Raw genomic sequence first — 24,318 nt, forward strand, 5'->3', positions numbered from 1 at the left:
CACCATGACACACTGACATCGGACCAAGTTTTCTAGGTGCCTCACTTTTGTCAAACTGTGTGAGTCGTTCCTCCAAACTGTAGTTGAAGGACTGGCAGCAGTAAAGAATCACAGGGGCAGACCTAATGGCCAGTGACGTGGGTTGCAGTACTTATGCTGGACAGAGAAAGGACTGGCTGGCAAAACTTAGCGGTGGGTACCACAGCAGATGATTAACTCAGCAGCAGTCTGCTAACTAGTGGAGCAAAAATAGTCAATACTCATTGCTAAACCGTGTAACAGAAACGAAAGAGGATGCGGACCACCGTTAGAGGACGAGTCACCTGTGTGTAATGTGACTTTTGAGAATGTACTTTTCGTATGTAGCTTACCGGTGGACACTAGCTACATTATCATTGATTACAAGTGTCATAATTATTAGGACCACAGCAGTCTACTCTCGTTCTGTGGTTTAGGTTGTTTGGAATATATTTCTTCCAGCAGTATCGGGACTACTAGTGTACCGATGTTCCTATTTTAACCATTATTTACCTGTCACCTTCAACACGGCATAATTTTGTCTAAGGAAAATTTAGAGCCACATTACATATTGTCACCAAGATGTGTGCTCTCCAATATTACGTCGCTTGTATAACAACTTGCTTATGAATGTGTCCAGAACACAAAAAATAGATAAAATGTGTAGTAGCTCTATCTATACTGATCTTTACGCCTGATGCGATGTTCGTAACTCTTAATAGTGTGTCATAAAATCCGAGTTGCTCCACAATAGATGTAAGATTTGTCTGAGCTCATGGTGGAGACCCTAGCTCAACCTGCTGTAGCACTTAAGGGACAAACTTTCTTTTCCGTGACTGTGTTTAAAATGAAAATAGAAGACCCAAAGTAATCAGCAGCAAACTTCGAGATTTTTACGTAATATGTGTTTCGCAGTCTTTGCTCCATTAGGTGGAGGATCAGGTTTTAGCTGAGAGGCACCGGTCCCGGGAAACCAAGAGCGTCAAATAATCTAGAATATTTCATCCCTTTGTTTGCAGATGATTTTGGTAGATTAATAAGAAATATTTAGGAACTGATGTGACATACTAGCAATTCTGTACGTCCTTCTTGCGTACTTTTTCTTGATAGTACTGCATTTGGGCTTTGTACTTCACTGGCTGGTTCAAATGGCTCTGAGCACTATGGGACTCAACTGCTTAGGTCGTCAGTCCCCTAGAACTTAGAATCACTTAAACCTAACTAACCTAAGGACATCACACACATCCATGCCCGAGGCAGGATTCGAACCTGCGACCGTAGCAGTCGCACGGTTCCGGACTGCGCGCCTAGAACCGCGAGACCACCGCGGCCGGCTTGTACTTCACTGTTTACAAACTTTACGAGAGTTGTTACAAGTATTTATCGTCTCCTGGCTTAGGGTGATGATATACTTTTGTTTTCGTGTTGTGATGAACAAAGATTATATGAGAACGTAATCTTTCGCGACGGCGCTGTTGTATAAAACAGACTCGGACTTCTTGCCGCGTCAATTCAGGATAAAACATGGAGTTTTCGATGATTGGCTCCATCGTTTAAATTAAGAACAACTGACTGTCGAGTCTGGTGCCATGTGGTGGCCATATACAGTCCTGGGAAGACGAGGTATCAGATCTGTTTTCCGACCGCCTAAGCAGACAAAGGGGATGCTACGCCCTGTTAAGGACAGTCTCGGTCCCGGGGTCCCTGGGACTGACATTTCTTGTGAGTGCGGAAGCAGTTACATCGGCCAGTCCATCCGTATCGTTTCCGACCGTTGTGGAGAACGTAAGTGGGTATTAAAAATTGAGGACTTACGAAATTTATAGTTGCTGAACACAGCCTCACAAACAAACATAAATTACTGTTTGACGAAACAAAAGTTTTGCCCAAGGCTCCTACATACTGGGTTCTGTAACTAAAGAGGCTGTATAAATAAGAATTTTTGAGGAAAGTTTCAACCTTGGCAGTGAGTATAATCTTAGCGGCTCATGGAAGCGAGCTCTCAATCCAAACAAGAGCCAGAGATATTCGACGTAATGTTTAAGCTACTGCAGGACCTTTGACGCCACCAACGCAGACGTTGACACCATCTGCGACAGCATGACTTAACTACCGACCAATCAGAAGCCGTCATTGGGCTGTATAAGGCCAACAAAGCAGCAGTGTTGACAGCCAGTTGCTCCTGACGAAGGCGATAGAGGTTATCGTCGAACGCTCTAGATTTTACCCTGAATTAATACGGCAAGAAGTCCGAGAATCTTTTATACAACAGAGATTACAATAAAATTTTCATCATAGGATATTCTTCTCTATATACAGGGCTATTAAAAAAAAGGAACAAATTTCAGACATTTATTGCTTCCAAACTACAAAACATAGAAACACAATTCCAACGTACCTGGAAAGAGAATAGTTAAAATGTTTATGCATTCAATGTGAGCACCATGTGTTACACAACAAATATCAATACGGTGGGTCATTTCCTGCCATACACAAAGCAGCTGGCCTCTCGTTATCGAATTCATAGGATTAACGATCCGACGTCGCCTACTTGAGTGATACCATTCAGGGACGCTGGATTGGAAGAGGAGGAACAGAAGATGATCTTCATCGCCGGTGGTCTCCCGTGTCTCCAGACCTCAAACCTCCCGACTTTTATCTGTGGGATTACGTAAAATACTGCATTTTTATTCCTCTTTGCCTGACACTCTTTAAAGTCTTCGACATCACGTTGTTGCAGCTGTGAATTCGATAAAGTAAGACGGGCTACTTCGTGTGTGGCAGCAAATGTGTCACCATTTTCATATTTGGCGTGTAACACATGGTGCTCACATTGAATACATAAAAATTTGAATTTTTTCTTTCCAGGAACGTTGGAATTGTGTTACTATATTATGTAGTTTGGAAGCAATAAATATTTGAATTATGTTCCTTATTTCTGAATAGCAGTGCAATTTCCACATATTTATTCATAAATGAAATCTGTGACTGATTTATTTTACAAATGAGTTACATGGGTGACATATCTGAAGAATACACTTGAATACACTAAGCACAGATCTCATGTACAAATACCGGGTGATCAAAAAGTCAGTATAAATTTGAAAACATAATAAACCACGGAATAATGTAGATAGAGGGGTAAAAATTGACACACATGCTTGGAATGACATGGGGTTTTATTAGAGCCACCCCATATTTCTAGACGCGTGAAAGATCTCTTGCGCGCGTCGTTTGGTGGTGATCGTGTGCTCAGCCGCCACTTTCGTCATGCTTGGCCTCCGAGGTCCCCAGACCACAGTCCGTGCGATTATTGGCTTTGGGGTTACCTGACGTCGCAAGTGTATCGTGATCGACCGACATCTCTAGGGATGCTGAAAGACAACATCCGACGCCAATGCCTCCCAATAACTCCGGCCATGCTTTACAGTGCTGTTCACAACATTATTCCTCGACTACAGCTATTGTTGAGGAATGATGATGATCTTTACAGGAAATGCTCCATATGTCCACCATCTTTGCTTTGTCTTACTTTGTTATGCTAATTATTGCTATTCTGATCAGATGAAGCGCAATCTGTCGCACATTTTTGAACTTTTGCATTTTTTTAGTTCTAATAAAACCCCATGTCATTCCAAGCTTGTGTGTCAATTTGTACCTCTCTATCTACCTTATTCCGTGATTTATTCAGTTTTCAAATTAATACTGACTTTTTGATCACTCGGTATATAGGTATTATGTAGAAATGAGTAGAAAACAGTACACACTTATGTGTAACTTATAATCTCCGTACACCGTGAGACGAAACAGAATGTAACAACTCGGAAAGCCAGGAGACGCTAAGTTTCACGTAATGTTTGTAAACATTGAATACTTAAAGCTCCAATGCACAGCTGTCGTGGAAAGCACACACTGAACACTGCACGTACGCCACATCAGTTTCAAGTATTTCTTTAGTAACCCCCCAAAAGCACACTGCAATTAAAGTGGTAAATCGTTCTAGATATTTAGACATCGTCAAATTCCCGGGCTCAGTGGACCAGAACTAAAAACCTGATCTGCTATCTAATCTAGAAAACTCTCCAAAACGCTTCATAAATAAAAAACTAAGTTTAGTCACTTGTTATGTTGTTTTTATTTGTACGATTAATGCTTATTTTGGAAACAGTTAAGCACGGTGCTAGATAGAAAATGCACCTTTGTTGGTGAGACAACTGAAAGAAAACAGCCTTTGGTCACTGTTTTTAACGAATTAACCGGGTTTCAAAACTGCTAGGAGTGTTTCCTCAAAATTTAAATCAGAAAATGGTTTATAACATGGTCACAGAATTATGACTAAAAACGTATGCTACGGAGTAAGTACAGAATCATCGTGAAAGACTGGCAGTACTTATACAGGGTGTTACAAAAAGGTACGGCCAAACTTTCAGGAAACATTCCTCACACACAAAGAAGAAAATCTGTTATGTGGACATGTGTCTGGAAACGCTTACTTTCCATGTTAGAGCTCATTTTATTACTTCTCTTCAAATCACATTAATCATGGAATAGGAACACACAGCAACAGAACGTACCAGCGTGACTTCAAACACTTTGTTACAGGAAATGTTCAAAAAGTCCTCCGTTAGCGAGGATACATGCATCCACCCTCCGTCGCATAGAATCCCTGATGCGCTGATGGAGCCCTGGAGAATGGCGTATTGTATCACAGTCGTCCACAATACGAGCACGAAGAGTCTCTACATTTGGTACCGGGGTTGCGTACACAAGAGCTTTCAAATGCCCCCGTAAATGAAAGAGGATTGAGGTCAGGAGAGCGTGGAGGCCATGGAATTGGTCCGCCTCTACCAATCCATCGGTCACCGAATCTGTTGCTGAGAAGCGTACGAACACTTCGACTGAAATGTGCAGGAGCTCCACCGTGCATGAACCACATGTTGTGTCGTACTCGTAAAGGCACATGTTCTAGCAGCACAGGTAGAGTATGCCGTATGAAATCATGATAACGTTCTCCATTGAGCTTAGGTGGAAGAACGAAACTAAAATTAGCTCTAACATGGAAATTAAGCGTTTCCGGACACATGTCCACATAACATCTTTTCTTCATTTGTGTTTGAGGAATGTTTCCTGAAAGTTTGGCCGTACCTTTTTGTAACACCCCGTACATCATTTATAAAATAATAAATATGTCAAAAGGGCGTTAAACCCGGTTAATTCGTTAAAAATAATGACCGAGGGCTGTTTTCTTTCAGTTTTAACTATTCGCGGTCTCTGAACGTGCAGCCATGTACAAAATTTTGTTGGTGAGATTTTTCCGAATGAGAGGACTGATAGGAGTGAGTGAGGCGTGCTTACCTTATGAGATCCATGAGGGTGTCGACGGTGGTGACGTTGCGGGAGCTGCCAGAGCGCGCGATCTCTGACGTGTCGCCCCTACCCGGGTGGATGGCGGACGACAGGATCATGCCGAGGATCACAGCCGATACGGTCGTCGTGAAGTAGTAGCCGATGGCGCGCGCGCCTATCTTGCCCGACAGGCTGAGGTCCAGCGTTCCGATGGCGGTAATGATGGACGACATGATGAGAGGCAGGATGAGCGACTTCAGCATCTGCAGGAAGATGTCTCCCACGAAGGAGACGTACATGATCTCCCTGGGAGTCCATTTCTCGGAGCGGGAATGCCTGAGGATGACGCCGAAGGCGACGCCCGAGAAGACGCCGATGACGGTGAAGATGGTGAGCAGGTTGCTCTTGAGAAAGGCGATGATGTGGCTGCGGAGCGCCCGGGGCGGCATGGCGAACTGGCTGGACGGCCGAGGGCGCGGTTGCTTGTCGGCGGACAGGGGGCTCCTGCAACACACGCCGCACACCGCTTTCTGCAGCTTAACGTCTCCTCCACATACAGGTAATGCATCGCTTGTTATTGCATAGGAATGAAAAGGGAACACACTGCTGGTCAGCACCGTGAAGGCGGCATGCAACAAATGCCATATCAGCATCGAGTGTACCACACTGCCTGTGCAAAACATTAGTATTTCAGCGAAATCGAGGCAACGGCCTTGCCGCAGTGGATACACCGGTTCCCGTCAGATCACCGAAGTTAAGCGCTGTCGGGCGTGGCCGGCACTTGGATGGGCGACCATCCGGGCCCCCACGTGCTGTTGCCATTTTTCGGGGTGCACTCAGCCTCGTGATGCTAACTGAGGAGCTACTCGACCGAATAGTAGCGGATCCGGTCAAAGAAAACCATCGTAACGACCGGGAGAGCGGTGTGCTGACCAAACGCCCCTCCTATCCGCATCCTCATTGAGGATGACACGGCGGTCGGATGGTCCCGATGGGGCACTTGTGGCCTGATGACGGAGTGCTTTTTAGTGAGTGCTCAGCGAAATCGCGTAAGTGCACTCATGATGAGAAAAAAACTGATTGTTCTGAACGAGTAGAGACAGGACGTTCATATTCACAGGACATGTACATTAGTATGTTCTGCAGAAATGATTAGCATTTGAACCATGTTGGTCCGCGTGTTCGAGGCCAACATCTCTCTACTCAGCCATGCCTGTCCGCACATACAACCACTGGAACGTATTCTGGTATTAATCACATAATATGCCAGTCATGCAGGGTCCCCTAGCTGTCAGACATTACTGAACTTTTTTGCCCTCGCCCCTACTGAACAGACCGACAAGAAAGCGAGTTAATACTGAGTTGTAATCCAGTTGAGCTATGTTTAAAATTTAAAGTTTTCAGCTTGTTGGGAATTTAGTATGACATCAGCTGCAAATTTGTACTAGACATGCAGACAAGAAAGCGACCCAGTGAAAATATATTAAGAGGAAAGATTATGCTATGGGATGATTTAGAAATCAAATGTGAATGTAGGTGGTTTGTGAGGAGATCGTGTAATGCATCGCAAATGAGAATTGACCACTAGCACGAATCGGAATTCGACAGCAGCAGGATTGCTCCTCATCGAAATTTCGGATTATCGTTCTGCGTTATTACTGCTAGCATTAGTCCGTATACAGGGTACTGACGGGTAAATATAGAATAGATGAGTCCAGGGTGGCCACACTCGGCATCGAGCAGGATGTTGATGGTCAAATGCGTCCAGGGCCCTAGAGGACGTGTATAGCTTGAACCGCCATGCACAACCGTGCACCCATGTTACGTACCTTTAATCAGGTAATGCACTTGTTTGCAGTAAGACAAATTGCCACACAGAAAGTACTAAGATGTCTCTAACGCGGCGGACTTTCAGCTAGATGACCATTGCTGCGGTTTCCCCCGACACGACAACAGAGAAATGTGCGCCGGCAGTCGTACGTGCGAAGACCACATGTGATACACGAATAGCACCACGTCGTCTTTTCGGAAGTGTCTCAGTTCTGCGTAGACGAACGTTTCCGTGTGTGGAAACTGAGGTGTACGCATGTTGCCAGACGGCATTCATCATCGTCACACAGGCCCAGCGCCTAGAATGACAGTATGGATTTTCTTTGGGTACAAAAAAAGCAGTCACCCCTGTTTCCCATAGCTGGTAATTTGGACAGCAGCCGTTAAATTTATGACGTATTTAGAGTATACGTCATCATAGAGGTTTCCGTGACGTTACTTTTCAATAAGATAATGGCAGACTACATACTATCCGTGTGGTACTGAGCTACTGCGATCTATACGGTGTTCTAATGTTGCCGTGACTATAATATTCTCCAGATCTGTTAGCCACTAAAGGTAACTGGTCATGGGTTGCCGAAGGGCTATCACGCCATCACTCACCATCCAGTACGGTCGATGAAATTTTGCAAAGAGCTGGAAGAGCATAGATTGAGTTACCCGAATCTGTCTTGTGGCTCGATATCGAGACAAACCGAGCTCAGATCAGAGCCGTTGTTGTTTCTGTCAGAAGTGGCAGCTTTGTATACTAAGTTTCGCACCCTTTATACCTCAACCCTTCTACATATGTGATCATTTGTTCTTCCTGTTACATTGTATATACGTAATAAACCAAAATTCATTATTTGCTATCCTTTCTGGTATCGCAGTTTTAGTGCTCAGAAGTGTAGGTCGTGGCGTTGCATTGTATAAAGGGATAGCAACGACGGAAAGTGACTCAGGAAAACCATGGGAAACATAAATTTAGGTATTTGAACGGGATCCCGAACCCTAATCCTTTATAATACGAGTCCAATGAGTCATAGTTAGGCTCATAGTTTCATTTCGCTTTACTTTGCTTTATTAATCTAACCTCACTTAGCAGACATCATCTGGCCATATTGTCTAGCCGACGCTACGACAGAACCGGCGATGTTGGCGTGAGTAACAGTCAGGTGATTTTTCTCCTAATATCACAAGGCCGTTATGTCAAGTGGTGCGTATAATTTGTAGACCAGTCTGGCAAATGTACCATGGTTTGCAGGATGCGTCTCGTGTGCAATTGGGCCTCCGTGTGCTGCAAACGCTGACGACAGTATCCTTGCGTAACCCTAAAAGGCTACAATTACGTACAGGGGTTTTTAACTGTTTACCCTGTCTTAGAGGCAACGAAAGTATTTTTCCCCCAATGGAAACCTGAGGTGCACTTTTGCGAATGACCAATCTTTTCATCATGTGCAAGGGCTGCCAATTGTTGAGCATCACTGTGAAAATATCAGCAAGTTGATGTAGCAGTGAGTAGCAGCTCATGACCACCAGAATACACGAATGTAGTTGATTCGCTTTGTTCCACTTTATAATGGAATATTGTTATTGCTATTTTGCATGGTAATTATTGAATGATCATTTTACTTTTTATTACGATGGACAATATTTTGTAAATATTTAGTTTATCCGTAAAATGAAGTCAACTGTACAAAATATGTTTTGAAAACGGTTAAATATTTTTGTATAAATCTTGCATCTAAAATCTTTAAAAGCTCACCTCGGAATATTACGACATAAAAAAAAAAGTTTTCCTTCCTTCACAAGACACTAAGGTCTGAAAGGGTTAAAGCCAGAAGTGGAAACATTTCCAGACAAGAATTTTCTGAAGTGACCCATAGTTGTATAATGCAAAGTTGTTTGGAAAATGATTTTGCCATAAGAAAATACGGTATTTCTTTTCACTAATATTTGTTTCAAAGGACGGTCACCATCATAATGTGTTCGTTTATTTTGTGAACAGCACATATTTATGTTCATTAAGCTGCCTGTCACGTGCATTGCAGCTGATATTTTGGCACAGATTGTCACCTACAAATTTTGTGGTTACCACGTTGCCGAAACACTATGAGACAACACATGCAAACACGTGGACTCTTCAAAAATTTCCAGAGCATTTGTAATTTCGCGCCAATAGTGTGGTGGAGCGAAATTCGGTTGGCACCCCTCCACAGGCCTCTGTCTAATGTTTAACTGCCGACAGTTTCATTGTTTTATGTCTGTTAGTTATTGTAAAGTGCTGTATTGAGTAGAGCGTTGTGTCGTACAGTTTACGAATTTAGACATAGCAGATTTAGAGTGGCAACGCGTCAACATTAAAATTAGCATGAAACTCAAGAAAACCTTTACAGAAACACACCAAATGAGGTAAAAACCCTACGGTGATGAGTTCTTAAGCCGTACTCGACAGGAAATGTTCGGATGGTTTAAAAATGGCCGGACGGAAGTTAAAGATGACCTTTGTTCAGGACGCTCTTAGACGTCTACCGACAACGCTCATGTCAGTAACGTCAACGTGATGGTGCGTGTCAAATGAAAACAGACTGTCCGAGAGATAGCAGAATAATGTAACACTTTAGTTGGACGGTGTAATGAAATGCTGATACAGCGTCTTAGAATGCACCGTGTTGCCGCCAAGTTCGGCCTACGGCTCATGAGTGAACACCAAGACAAAGTTCACCTCGCAATCTTTGAAGAGCGTTTGGATCTCGAAAATGAGAACGAGATGTTCCTTAAAAGAGTCATAACTGGTGGAGACGGGAGTCTACGGTTATGATGTTGACACCAAAGTTCAGTCTTCACAATGTGTCGGGGAAGGTTCTCCAAGTCAAGAAAAAGCTCGTCAGGTCAGTTCAAACGTCAAAGCTATGCTGATAGTTTTCTTTGACTCTGAAGGATTAGTTCATCATGAATTCGTGTAACGGGGACAAATTGTTAATTAATGGTAACTTTCGGGATGTGTTGCGACGCCTGCGAGAAATTGTGAGAAGGAAACGGCCTGATATGTGGTGAGACAATTCATGGCTCTTCCATCACGATAACGTATCCACACATTCATCCCTGTTGGTGTATAATTACTGAAAAAAGTAATCACTGTACTGCCTCATCCTCCGAACTTCCCAGACCTGGCCCTGCAGACTTTTTTTCATTTCCAAAGTTGAAAACTCCGCTGAAAGGACGAAGATTTACAACGATAGACGAGACAAAAGGAAATTCGCAGCTGGCGCTTCACACGATACAGCAAGACGCGAACCAAGACTGCTTCTGGAAGAGGAAACTGAAGTGGGGGCAGTATATCAATTTTGGAGGAGAGTATTTCGAAGAAGCCCATGCATAATAATAAAAGGTGAGCGTAGAAATATTTTGTGGACAACGTTCTGGAATTTTTTGAACAGACCTCGTACACAACAGACTGTCCACTGTTCTCGAAGAGGCTGGTTATAATATTATGAACCATAGCCTGTGCACTAAAATGAAGAAGATAGTGCTGAAGATGCTAATGATGCACCAAATGTGCTCTAAAAAACGCAAGGAAGTAAACTCAACCATACTGTTCGAAAAACAGCAATTTTCGTTTGACTGATATAAAGAAAGCAATCTAGTCTATGACGACCCTAACACTGTAAGCCATTTTCAGTGTCCCTCTCTTCATCGTCAAGGAGTGAGTCACGTCTTGTGAATAACTAACTAGTGCAGCTTAGCGTCATTATTAGTGACGTTGCGAACGATTCGGGCCAAATCTGGTGCCGGCACGCGGCATTAACGGGATTTGGAGGAGATAGAAAGTACGGGGTGGAGGAGGGTGGGGGGATGCAAGCTCAGTGTTTCCATTCGACGGATCGGTTACCAGTGCTATACAACGCCGGGATCGCGGAAGCGACCCAGCGTCCTCATAATGCTAAATAAATAAGATGGAAAAGTTTTCTTCAAAGTGATCATACTCTGTGGCGTTTACGTTTTTAAAGTAAGGTGCTCATACGTGAGAGGTAAATACAATAGGCCTAAAACGATCCAAATGCTTTCAGTTACGACTTTTGCGTAACTCACTATTCCGGTAAAATAAACCGCATTTGTCGTCGATGGCCTTTTCGGTCATGCATTAACGAATGCTGTTCGAATGGCATGAAGCATCGACCTCACTGGTGTCGGGTGGGCGTTTTCTTTAGACTTTTTAGTCTGATCTGAATGTTTTCATCCATTTCAAAAATGGTTCAAATGGCTCTGAGCACAATGGGACTTAACATCTGAGGTCATTAGTCCTTTAGAACTTAGAACTACTTAAACCTAACTAACCTAATGGCATCGCACACATCCGTGCCCGAGGCAGGATTCGAACCTGGGGCCGTAGCAGCAGCGCGGTTCCAGACTAAAGCGCCTAGAACCGCTCAGCCACAGCAGCCGGCTCACACATTTCCAAAGGAAACCATATTACATAATGACTTTTCAACGTATGAGCCCTCATCTCTCCTCTATGAAGTGCATCCAGTGATCGTGCAGTGTATTACTGCTTTGCGTTGTGATCTACGATTATGAAAATGAAAGTATTGAACAGGGAAGCAGGTTATATTCATCGGAATGTACAAAGAGAACCGCCGAAGCTGACGTCCCCACTGGATCGACTATCACTATGAATAATTTCATACACTCTCACTCAATGAGAAACTACAGGAATATCGCAAATTCTGGAAATTAGCAACCATTCAGTACTAGATTTTGGTGGCCCGATACGAGTAACGAGAAGCTCTGTGAACAGCCGCCGGTCAGTGTGGCCGAGCGGCTCTAGGCGCTTCAGTCTGGAGCCGCGCGACCGCTACGGTCGCAGGTTAAAATCCTGCCTCGGGCATGGATGTGTGTGATGTCCTTAGGTTAGTTAGGTTTAAGTAGTTCTAAATTCTAGGGGACTGATGACCTCAGATGGTAAGTCCCATAGTGCTCAGAGCCAATTTGTACATAGCCATAGTCTCACATTCTTCCTCCAGACCGACTGCCACAACAACGGTGAATTAGCGACACCGGTGCCTCTTTCTCAGTTAATATCAACCACCAACCGAACTCCTAAACCAACGCAGGCAGAATATATGTTGCTACCGCCAAATATATGATTCTGACTATGACCTATCCCATATTAACTATTTTGATATCACGAAAAATGTTTTCCGTTTTTGTTATTTTTTTATCGTTGTATTTTCGGCATCAGGGCTTCCCTTGGTACAAGTTTCGAGTACTACATACTTGACGCCAAATATGTTTTGATTACGTTTTGCTTTATTCTGCAAATCTCGCGCTGTTCTCGGGAAATACTATCTACTCTCTTGCTTATTGCTAACTTTTGGCATTCACAGCACTCTGGAGTTAACAGTAGATATCGTTAATGCAGCTGTAGGCCAAGAACGATCAAGTAAACTTCATAATAATATACATATCTGCAGCTTCTAACTAGGTTTAGCATCTGCAACAGAACCTAAAATTTCCGTGTAGTTTTTGAGACAATAGAATCGTCTTCAGAGGAGTAGGTTTCAAATTACCCATTTTAATTAGATTTTCCACACTTTTCTATATAACTCCAGATGAATTGCAATACTTATTCAAATAGTAGAATAATAACCAATGATGAACATTTTATTTCACTTAGTTTCCCGTGTTGTCATAGGGAGGCGTATATTCTCTGCAATCGCGCCTTTCTCATAACTGACAGAATAGTATATAGATACCTATAAAAAAAGGAATGACTATGGTGTTCCTGAAATTGTAGCCATATGATTGAATAAATAAATAAATTATACGTAGGACTACTTTGTTTCATTCTCTGTACGTCAAATTGGTTCTCATTTTATGTAGTGCAATGAGGATCCAGTTATTTATGAGTCATTTCATTTCGACAAGCCATCCCATTGAGAGTAGATGGAAATCGCTGCCAACACGCTGGCTATACATCGTTTCAGTCGAGAGACATGTTCGCCTTGGCTATTTACCGCTGCGATACAAGTTCAGTGGGATTAAAGCCGCCGCTGAAGAGACAAATGTCGACTGTGCTGCCAACTTGCTCTCTAACTGTGGATCTGGCAAGTTCTGCCAGACTTTTGACTCTTTGGTTTTGCTGCTCTGTTAGTTACTCGGTGGGGGCAGGAGGGCTTAAGCTATCGCTGACCGTGAAGCGTCTTTTGTATGGGGACTCAAGGCCTACAACCTCTTTGGTTGTTTTCCGGAGAAAGCACACCCACTGCCTTTTCTCTATAAAAAAAATTACTGAGTAATTACTCCTGAGCATACATCTTATGAGGAACTGTTGTACTTTGCGAAGGAAATGAGTTAATGGTGCGTGTGTACTGCTAATTTGATGGTGTGGCCGAGTGGTTCTAGGCGCTTCAGTCTGGAACCGCGTGACCGCCACGTTCGCAGGTTCGAATCCTGCCTCGGGCATGGATGTGTGTGATGGCCTTAGGTTAGTTAGGTTTAAGTAGTTCTAAGTTCTAGGGGACTATTGACCTCAGAAGTTAAGTCCCATAGTGTTCAGAGCCATTTGAACAATTAACCACCTGTACGACTCTCCCAGACAAAAATGTCACAGAATATTTCTACCTCCTTGGTAACGTACAAACGTATCTGGAAGAAAAATGAAAGACTGGAGCAGTTTAAAAGGATACGATAGGTTATCGCGGTACCCTGCTCAATTAAACAGTTGTTAGTAAAATATTGGAATGAATTTTAGGAAAGTTTGGTTCACCTGCAAAGGAGACCACATTTACGACACCAGTGCGATTCGTTCTTGAGTACTGCTCGAGTGTTTGGGATCCGCACCAGATTGGGATAAAGGAAGACATCAAAGCCATCTAGAGGGGAGATGCTAGATTTGTTACCGGTACAACACGAAAGATTGAACAACACAAAATTATATCGGATATGCTTCGGGAATTCAAAGCGAGGATCCCTGGAGGGAAGGCGACGTTCTTTCCGAGGAAAATTATTGAGAAAATTTAGAGTACCGGCATTTTAAGCCGAATGCAGTACGATTCTACCTCTGCCAACACATATTTCGTCTAAAGACGACGATGATAAGATATGAGAATTTTAGGGCCCATACAGAAACATATAGACAGTCGTTTTTCCCTCGCTCTATTTGCGAGTGGTACAGGGTATCCTCCGTCACTTACGGTGCTTGCCGAGTGTGTATGTAGATGTAGACGTAGATGAATTTTATTGGACATGTTACTGATGCCACACGGAGACTTCATTGTATCGTGGCAATGTCAGAATCACGTAGGCCACTGTGCGTGTTTCTTTGGGGAACAGCACCGATTGCACTTTTTGGGAAAGATATTCATAAATGATGTGTGTGTCTTTTGTAATGCATACTGACTCACTCTGTGTAACAGCTCATTTAAGGCTGTGCAATTCCGCGGTCCTGCTATGTTTCGCTGTGTAGCTATTGTGTGTTAGAACTTTTTGCTCATTGTAAATCACGAAAGTTCTGAATATTAGAATATGTGCGTTGTAGCACTTTCTTTAACATTGAAGCGTGGATGAATGAGTCGCGTGTTTTGGGGCTACTTAGGATCACCGCGTCCAACAATGCACACGAATCTAAAATCTGCGAACATGACAGCATTACAAATGTGGTAGTTTGGCTCAAGTTACTGATAAATCGCATGAAACGTAAAATAGTGGAATTAGTGCGGAAGCAGATAGATTGTTTCTTATGGAAGACTATTAACACTATATACATTTTAGGACTGTCTTGACAGAATCATATACATAATTTCGATTACGTCCTCTTGAACTGTTGTATGGTGTTAGGTAAAATGGAATTAATTAATGTCACGCGCCCATTATCCATATCTGAAGGGTCAATAGTATTTTAAAAAAGATGGGAAATCGAATAATTTCTAGTTTGACGTAACTAGCCTTAATTGTAAGATTTCGCCGCTATAAAAACCAACTTACAGTTCGATGGAAATTCCAATAAAAATTTCGTATCTTGTACTGTGGTCTTCGTATCACGTGCTGCTCTTTACTACTTTTAGCTATAATACATAGAAAAAAATACTTTTTCTGAATTTTCAAGCTGCCTTTGTAAGAGGTACGCAACATACCGTAGTTATAAATTTAGATATTTGTTTCTCGGTAACCTCATCTCATTATGAACTTCTTGTCTGTTACTCAGGTAAACAGTCACATTTATATATCTATACTAAAACAACGACGGAGTGACATCCCTTACTGTATTTTCTACGTAACTTTTTAACCCGGTGCTGTATTCTCTGTCGAAGTTGTAGCTGAGCGTGAACATAAAATAGAATCACCCTTCTCCATAGGTCAGTTGAAAATTCTGTTTAATCACATTTTTATTACACGGAATACATTAATTCAGGGTGTCTACTGCTGCACCTAAGAATGTTTCGTGAGCCAGTAACGACTAACGTTTTGTCTTGATGTGAAGACCGAGCAAATAATCACCGGTGTACTCTATAGTATTTACCAGCAAGTGATCGATCCATTTATGTTCCGACAACTACAGTTTCCTCCCCCCCCCCCCCCCCCGGTTTCTGTGAAGTACTGATGACGCATGGCGAGATTCTGTTTCACAATACTTATGCTAAGTTTATCTTGACTAAGTAAATTCAGTGCAACATCTTATAGGAATAGGTTCAAATGGCTCTGAGCACTATGGGACTTAACTTCTGAGGTCATCAGTACCCTAGAACATAGAACTACTTAAACCTAACTAACCTAAGGACATCACACACATCCATGCCCGAGGCAGGATTAGAACCTGCGACCGTAGCGGCCATGCGGTTCCAAACTGAAGCCCCTAGAACCGCACGGGCACACCGGCCGGCGTGACGTGCCATGCTCAAGAATCGTCCGACCAAGTGTTTTGTAAGCCTTTTCTTTCGTACGTGAGCTACATTTCCTTAAAAATCTTCCTATGAATCTCAGTCTAGTGTCTGCTTTTCCTAATATTCGTTTTATGTGGTCATTCCACTTAAGGTGCCACAGGGGAGTGTTATGGGACCATTGCTTTTCACAATATTTATATATGACCTAGTAGATAGTGTCGGAAGTTTCATGCGGCTTTTCGTGGATGACGCTGTAGTATACAGAGAAGTTGCAGCATTAGAAAATTGCAGCATTAGAAAATTGCAGCGAAATGCAGGAAGATCTGCAGCGGATAGGCACTTGCAGGGAGTGGCAACTGACCCTTAACATAGACAAATGTAATGTATTGCGAATACATAGAAAGAAGGATCCTCTATTGTATAATTATACGATAGCGGAAAAACAATACTTCTGTAAAATATCTGGGAGTATGCGTATGGCACTATTTGAAGTGGAATGATTATGTAAAATTAAATGTTGGTAAGGCGGATGCCAGGTTGAGATTCATTGGGAGAGTCCTTAGAAAATGTAGTCTGTCAATAAAGGAGGTGGCTTACAAAACACTCGTTCGACCTATACTTGACTATTGCTAATCAGTGTGGGATCCGTGGACAGAGGAGATAGAGAAGATCCAAAGAAGAGCGGCGCGTTTCGTCACAGGGTTATTTGGTAAGCGCGACAGCGTTACGGAGATGTTTAACAAACTCAAGTGGCAGACTCTGCAAGAGAGGCGCTCTGCATCGCGGTGTAGCTCGCTGTCCAGGTTTCGAGAGGGTGCGTTTCTGGATGAGATGTCGAATATATTGCTTCCCCCTACTTATGCCTCCCGAGGAGATCACGAATGTAAAATTAGAGAGATCCGAGCGCGCACGGAGGCTTTCCGGCAGTCGTTCTTCCCGCGAACCAAACGCGACTGGAACAGGAAAGGGAGATAATGACAATGGCACGTTAAGTGCCCTCCGCCACACACCGTTGGGTGGCTTGCGGAATATGAATGTAGATGTAGAAGGTCTTATTCATAGCTATTTTACGGTAGCTATTTGTCAACAATGGTGTAGTTGAACAGCAGTGGATTTCTTCTTCTATCTACGCGCAACATGTTACATTCATTTACGTTCAGAGCCAAGTGCCAGTTCTATGCAGGTCCTTTTGCAAACTGTTACAGTCTTCTGGCTTTACTACTTTCTTCTAGACAACCGCATAATCTGCAATCAGCCTTATGGAGCTGCCGATTTTTCCACTAGATCATTTACAATTATTATAAACCGTAATGCACCTATCACAATACCTTGTGGTATTCCTGAAATTACCTTTACATCTGTCGATTTTGTTACATCAAGAGCGACGTGTTGAGTCCTCTCAGCATGGAAATCTTTAATCCAGTCGCAGATATGGTCCGATACTCGGTAACAATATTTTTTTCACTAAAGAACAGTGTGGGATAGTGTCACATGCCTTCCTTCAGTCTAGGAACACGGCATCAATCTTTAAGCGCTGATGTCTACAAGACTACTGCAGATAGGACATAACACAGTCGAATGGAGAAGCCCCTTCCGGACTGACCAGACGTATTCATGTGCTTATATGGATATGGTGTCTGTTCTTTCGGACATGTCCAAAAGAACACACACCATTGATGACCTGCAGCCGTCGAGCACGAAATTAGAATTATATATTAATACCATCAGCTGCCTCCCCCCCATGAACCATGGACCTTGCCGTTGGTGGGGAGGCTTGCGTGCCTCAGCGATACAGATGGCCGTACCGTAGGTGCAACCACAACGGAGGGGTATCTGTTGAGAGTGTAGGAAAAGGGAGAGAAGGAAACATAGTAGGTGAATATGGATTGGGGCTAAGAAATGAAAGAGGAAGCCGCCTAGTAGAATTTTGCACAGAGCACAACTTAATCATAGCTAACACTTGGTTTAAGAATCATGAAAGAAGGTTGTATACGTGGAAGAACCCTGGAGATACTAAAAGGTATCAGATAGATTATATAATGGTAAGACAGAGATTTAGGAACCAGGTTTTAAATTGTAAGACATTTCCAGGGGAAGATGTGGACTCTGACCACAATCTATTGGTTATGACCTGTAGATTAAAACTGAAGAAACTGCAAAAATGTGGGAAATTAAGGAGATGGGACCTGGATAAACTGAAAGAACCAGAGGTTGTACAGAGGTTCAGAGAGAGCATAAGGGAACAATTGACAGGAATAGGGGAAAGAAATACAGTAGAAGAAGAATGGGTAGCTCTGAGGGATGTAGTAGTGAAGGCAGCAGAGGATAAAGTAGGTACAAAGACGAGGGCTGCTAGAAATCCTTGGGTAACAGAAGAAATATTGAATTTAATTGATGAAAGGAGAAAATATAAAAATGCAGTAAATGAAGCAGGCAAAAAGGAATACAAACGTCTCAAAAATGAGATCGACAGGAAGTGCAAAATGGCTAAACAGGGATGGCTAGAGGACAAATGTAAGGATGTAGAAGCTTATCTCACTAGGGGTAAGATAGATACTGCCTACAGGAAAATTAAAGAGACCTTTGGAGAGAAGACAACCACGTGTATGAATATCAAGAGCTCAGATGGCAGCCCAGTTCTAAGCATAGAAGGGAAGGCAGAAAGGTGGAAGGAGTATATAGAAGGTTTATACAAGGGCGATGAACTTGAGGACAATATTATGGAAATAGAAGAGGATGTAGATGAAGACGAAATGGGAGATACGATACTGCGTGAAGAGTTTGACAGAGCACTGAAAGACCTGAGTCGAAACAAGGCCCCCGGAGTAGACAACATTCCATTAGAACTACTGACGGCCTTGGGACAACCAGTCCTGACAAAACTCTACCAGCTGGTGAGCAAGATGTATGAGACAGGCGAAATACCCTCAGACTTCAAGAAGAATATAATAATTCCAATCCCAAAGAAAGCAGGTGCTGACAGATGTGAAAATTACCGAACTATCAGTTTAATAAGCCACGGCTGCAAAATACTAACGCGAATTCTTTACAGACGAATGGAGAAACTGGTAGATGCAGACATCGGGGAGGATCAGTTTGGATTCCGTCGAAATGTTGGAACACGTGAGGCAATACTGACCTTACGACTTATCTTAGAAGAAAGATTAAGAAAAGGCAAACCTACGTTTCTAGCATTTGTAGACTTAGAGAAAGCTTTTGACAATGTTGACTGGAATACCCTTTTTCAAATTCTAAAGGTGGCAGGGGTAAAATACGGGGAGCGAAAGGCTATTTATAATTTGTACAGAAACCAGATGGCAGTCATAAGAGTCGAGGGGCATGAAAGGGAAGCAGTGGTTGGGAAAGGAGTGAGACAGGGTTGTTGCCTCTCCCCGATGCTATTCAATCTGTATATTGAGCCAGCAGTAAAGGAAACAAAAGAAAAATTTGGAGTAGGTATTAAAATTCATGGAGACGAAGTAAAAACTTTGAGGTTCGCCGATGACATTGTAATTCTGTCAGACACGGCAAAGGACTTGGAAGAGCAGTTGAACGGAATGGACAGTGTCTTGAAAGGAGGATATAAGATGAACATCAACAAAAGCAAAACGAGGATAATGGAATGTAGTCAAATTAAATCGGGTGATGCTGAGGGAATTAGATTAGGAAATGAGACACTTAAAGTAGTAAAGGAGTTTTGCTATTTAGGAAGTAAAATAACTGATGATGGTCGAAGTAGAGAGGATATAAAATGTAGACTGGCAATGGCAAGGAAAGCGTTTCTGAAGAAGAGAAATTTGTTAACATCGAATATAGATTTATGTATCAGGAAGTCGTTTCTGAAAGTATTTGTTTGGAGTGTAGCCATGTATGGAAGTGAAACATGGACGATAACTAGTTTGGACAAGAAGAGAATAGAAGCTTTCGAAATGTGGTGCTACAGAAGAATACTGAAGATAAGGTGGATAGAGCACGTAACTAATGAGGAGGTATTGAATAGGATTGGGGAGAAGAGAAGTTTGTGGCACAACTTGACTAGAAGAAGGGATCGGTTGGTAGGACATGTTTTGAGGCATCAAGGGATCACAAATTTAGCATTGGAGGGCAGCGTGGAGGGTAAAAATCGTAGAGGGAGACCGAGAGATGAGTACACTAAGCAGATTCAGAAGGATGTAGGTTGCAGTAGGTACTGGGAGATGAAGCAGCTTGCACAGGATAGAGTAGCATGGAGAGCTGCATCAAACCAGTCTCAGGACTGAAGACAAAAACAACAACAACAACCATCAGCTGCTGACGGGCGTTGATATGTATCAACGAGGACAGGTGAAAATGTGTGCCCCGACCGGCAATCGAACCTGGGATCTCCTGCTTACATGGCAGAGCCATCGAGGGCACAGAGGAAAGTGCGACTGCAGGGACTCGCGCACGCCTCCCGCGAGACCCACATTCTCACCTTATATGTCCACACACTACATTCATAGTGTCCCTACCCAACACACTCTACTTGTGGAAGACATTCTTACTAAGTCCACTAAGAGTTCGGGTAATATGTGTGCATACGCACAGAAGAGCAAGGTCATGGCCGGCATTGCCAGAACTATATACTTATATAGATATGGTGTCTGTTCTTTCGTCCGAAAGAACAGACATGCGGGAGGCGTGAGGGAGACAGTCCCTGCAGTATCACTATCCTCTGTACCCTCAGTGGTTCAGATGGATAGAGCGTCTGCCATGTAATCAGTAGATCCCGGGTTCGAGTCCCGGTCGGGGCACATATTTTCACTTGTCCCCGTTGAAATATGTATATAAACGACCGTCAGCAGCTAAAGGTATTAATATACAATTCTAAAGACGTAATTCAGTCATGTGGCAGGCCGCAGTCAGTGCCACACAAATGCGTGATGGCGTCACGTCGGTGCTAGTGATAGTTTACGAAGGTTTCTGCTTTGATAGACGATCATGAGTTCGGTATTCATTTTGTTGGTCATGTGTAGAAATATTTATGTATTTAGAATCACAGCAGTGCCGAATACATCAAGACGAACGCCCAAGATAAAAAGTGGAAAAAATATCAAGTGTAATAACAGAGACAGGCAAAGTAACTGAAATTCGTTTAATTTGTGTGTGGAAGAGAGAGAGAGAATATACTTAAAAAGGATTACGTAATGGGGGACAGGTTCCCTGAAACATGCCTGCAAATATTTTTACAGATTTTCTGGGTGTCATGTTAACGTGGCTCTCTCTAAAAATATGTGTACAAATTTTTCACTGAATTCATGGTGCGTAACATGACATCACATCGTCTCTGTATATAGCTTCATAGTCTTTGTTCTGCCAAGATAATGGATCACTTGGGCTAAGAAAGAATTTACTGAGCCGATTTCTCAGCTTCACAGCATTGTTTGTACGTCTTTGCTGGTTTCCTGCGTTTTGATGCGAGTTATCCACGGAGTGGTATACAATGTGCTGCACAGATGACTTTGCTCGCACTGACTCTATCAGGATGGTAACCTGTTCCGATAATAATGGTACAATGTTTCCAAACAATAAATCTAAAGTCTCCTTGCTGACGTTGTAAAATAATTGAAATCTTGCTCTTTAACTATTTAGAAGAACCACGTTCGCTCACGTTACCGTGCTAGTGTGAATGTATCCATGAAGTCTTTTAGACTCCTGTTGATTACCGTTAATTAAGTTCACTAAGCCTTAACACTATCTTCCCAATACGAAAGTGTGCCACACTTCTACTGGCGTCCAGTAACACATATGGCATGGCACTTTCCATTACGGTTACCACGCCACGTCGCTGGGACTGCGGCACATCGCTGTCTACGGAAGGCAAGGTCAAGAAACACACTGTTGCAAATAGGTGATGTCGTAGGTCTGTTACTTGGAGAGTTGGATCGAAACAGAACTTCCTGAGAATTAACATTCGATCCAACGGTCAACCCCAGGGAAAAACTGATACTCTCGTATGTCAGCTGGGAGTCATCCAGCTGACAGGGAACTGGAGAATCTGGCTGCAAATACACGCGTCAAGTGTGAATACCACATTGAATTACAGCTCGTGTGGGATATCAAGAATAATGAGCACACTAACCTGTACCGTTAAAATAGCTGAGGATCGGCAGTAAAAGCTTAGAAAACAGAAGGCAAATAAATGGTGACCGCTGTGTTAGAAATTACAAACAAAACGTCCAGTACTATTACGTGTAACTCGTATAAGACGGGTATACGTTAGTCAAATCGATTTGTATTCTGAAATTGACTGAATCGTGCCATTCCACTTCCGATGTACTATTTTCATCACACTATGCGACTATTCTGGCAGGTTATTGGTCTGACGACAGCGAGACAAATGCTCAATATCGTACTACTTTTATTCTAGCTTCCGAGAGCAAGCAGCTGTTTTGTGTAAGACTATAACGCTGTCGTTAGCAGCACAATTTTCTGTCTGATATACACACATCAAACAAGCTTTGCATCACCTCGGTTCCGAGAGTTTCGGAACCTGTACAGAAAATGTGAACAGAGATCAACATAAACATCATTTCCGCCCTTTTTATTGCTCATGAAAACCACACATTGCGTGACGTACCAACATACAGAGAGCCCTTCAGAGGTGGTGGTCCAGACTGCTGTACACACCGGTACCTCTAATACCCAGTAACACGTCCTCTTGCATTGATGAATGCCTGTATTCGTCGTGGCATACTATCCACAAGTTCGTCAACGCACTGTTGGTCCAGATTGTCCCACTCCTCAACGGCGATTCGGCATAGATCCCTCAGAGTGGTTGGTGGGTCACGTCGTCCGTTAACAGCCCTTTTCAATCTATCCCAGGCATGTTCATGTCTGGAGAACATGATGGCGGCTGTAGTCGAACGATGTTGTTATCCTGAAGGAAGTCATTTACAAGATGAGCACGATGGGGGCGGGAGTTGTCGTCCATGAAGACGAATGCCTCGCCAATATGCTGCCGATATGGTTGCACTATAGGTCGGAGGATGGCATTCATGTATCGTACAGCCGTCACGGCGCCTTCCATGACCACCAACGGCTTATGTTGGCCCCACATCGTGCCACCCCAAAAAAGCAGGGAACCTCCACCTTGGTGCACTCCGTGGACATTGTGTCTGAGACGTTCAACATGACCGGGTTGCCTCCAAACGCGTCTCCGACGATTGTCTGGTTGAAAGCATATGCGACACTCATGCCAGTCCTGAGCGGTTCATTCGGCATGTTGTTGGGCCCATCTGATCCGCGCTGCATGGTGTCGTGGTTGCAAAAATGGACCTAACCATGGTCGTCAGGAGCGAAGTTGCGAATTATGCAGCCTATTGCGCACAGTTTGAGTGGTAACACGACGTCTTGTGGCTGCATGATAAGCATCATTCAACATGGTGGGGTTGCTGTCAGGGTTCCTCCGAGCCAAAACCGGTCGGTAGCGCTCATCCACTGCAGTAGAAGCCCTTGGGCGGTCTGAGCGAGGCATGTCATTGACAGTTTCTGTCTCACTGTATCTCCTCCATGTCCGAACATCGCTTTGGTTCACTCCGAGTCGCCTGGACACTTCCCTTGTTGAGAGCCCTTCTTGACACAAAGTAACAATGCGGACGCGATCGCACCGCGGTATTGACCGTCTAGGCATGGTTGAAGTACAGGCAACACGAGCCGTGTACCTCCTTCCTGGTGGAATGACTGGAACTCATCGGCTGTCGGACCCCCTCCGCCTAATAGGCGCTGCTCATGCATGGTTGTTTAGATCTTCAGGCGGGTTTAGTGACATCTCTGAATAGTCAAAGGGGTTGTGTATGTGATACAACATCCACAGTGAACGTCCATCTTCAGAATTTCTGGGAACCTTGGTGACTTAAAACTTTTTTGATGTGTGTATTAGACTAGGATTAGGCACAAAGAGTAGTTTTGAAAGCCGGTACCAAAACACGCGTTTGTGGTCAGTGTAGTAGCAGGGCATCCGAAAATATAAGCTGCCGAAGATGTCTATTTCCGTATTACATTCGTAACATTCAGCCGGCCCTACGTGACAGGAGTATATCTGTGTGACATCTTTGTATAAAGGGTTTTCCACGCCGTCTGTTACTCACTACTTATGCAATCACGCTGCAAGTATCTTTAAGGCGGAAGCTGCCAAGCGCTTTGGACGCATTTCAACTAAATGCGCGCCAAGTAAAACTCTAATTTATAGGCACTGTAGTTTTCATCTCTGAAACTATAAATCGTTCGTCATCCGTAGCGCCGT

At 43.4% G+C, this 24,318-nt stretch overlaps 1 protein-coding gene and 1 pseudogene across 4 annotated transcripts in view; one reads left to right on the forward strand and one right to left on the reverse strand.

Moving 5' to 3' along the window:
* LOC126297535 (excitatory amino acid transporter 1) overlaps positions 1 to 24,318 on the reverse strand; it is a 661,389-nt gene that overhangs the window by 125,386 nt on the left and 511,685 nt on the right. For all 4 annotated transcript variants that reach the window (XM_049988447.1, XM_049988448.1, XM_049988446.1 and 1 more), the window contains exon 2: positions 5,374 to 5,868. In XM_049988447.1, the coding sequence (XP_049844404.1) occupies positions 5,374 to 5,868 (495 nt within the window). The remainder of the gene's footprint in view (positions 1 to 5,373; positions 5,869 to 24,318) is intronic.
* LOC126299872 (5S ribosomal RNA) lies at positions 6,068 to 6,185 on the forward strand (annotated as a pseudogene).

The sequence above is a fragment of the Schistocerca gregaria genome, chromosome X (assembly GCF_023897955.1).
Source record: "Schistocerca gregaria isolate iqSchGreg1 chromosome X, iqSchGreg1.2, whole genome shotgun sequence".
Classification (NCBI taxonomy): domain Eukaryota; kingdom Metazoa; phylum Arthropoda; class Insecta; order Orthoptera; family Acrididae; genus Schistocerca; species Schistocerca gregaria.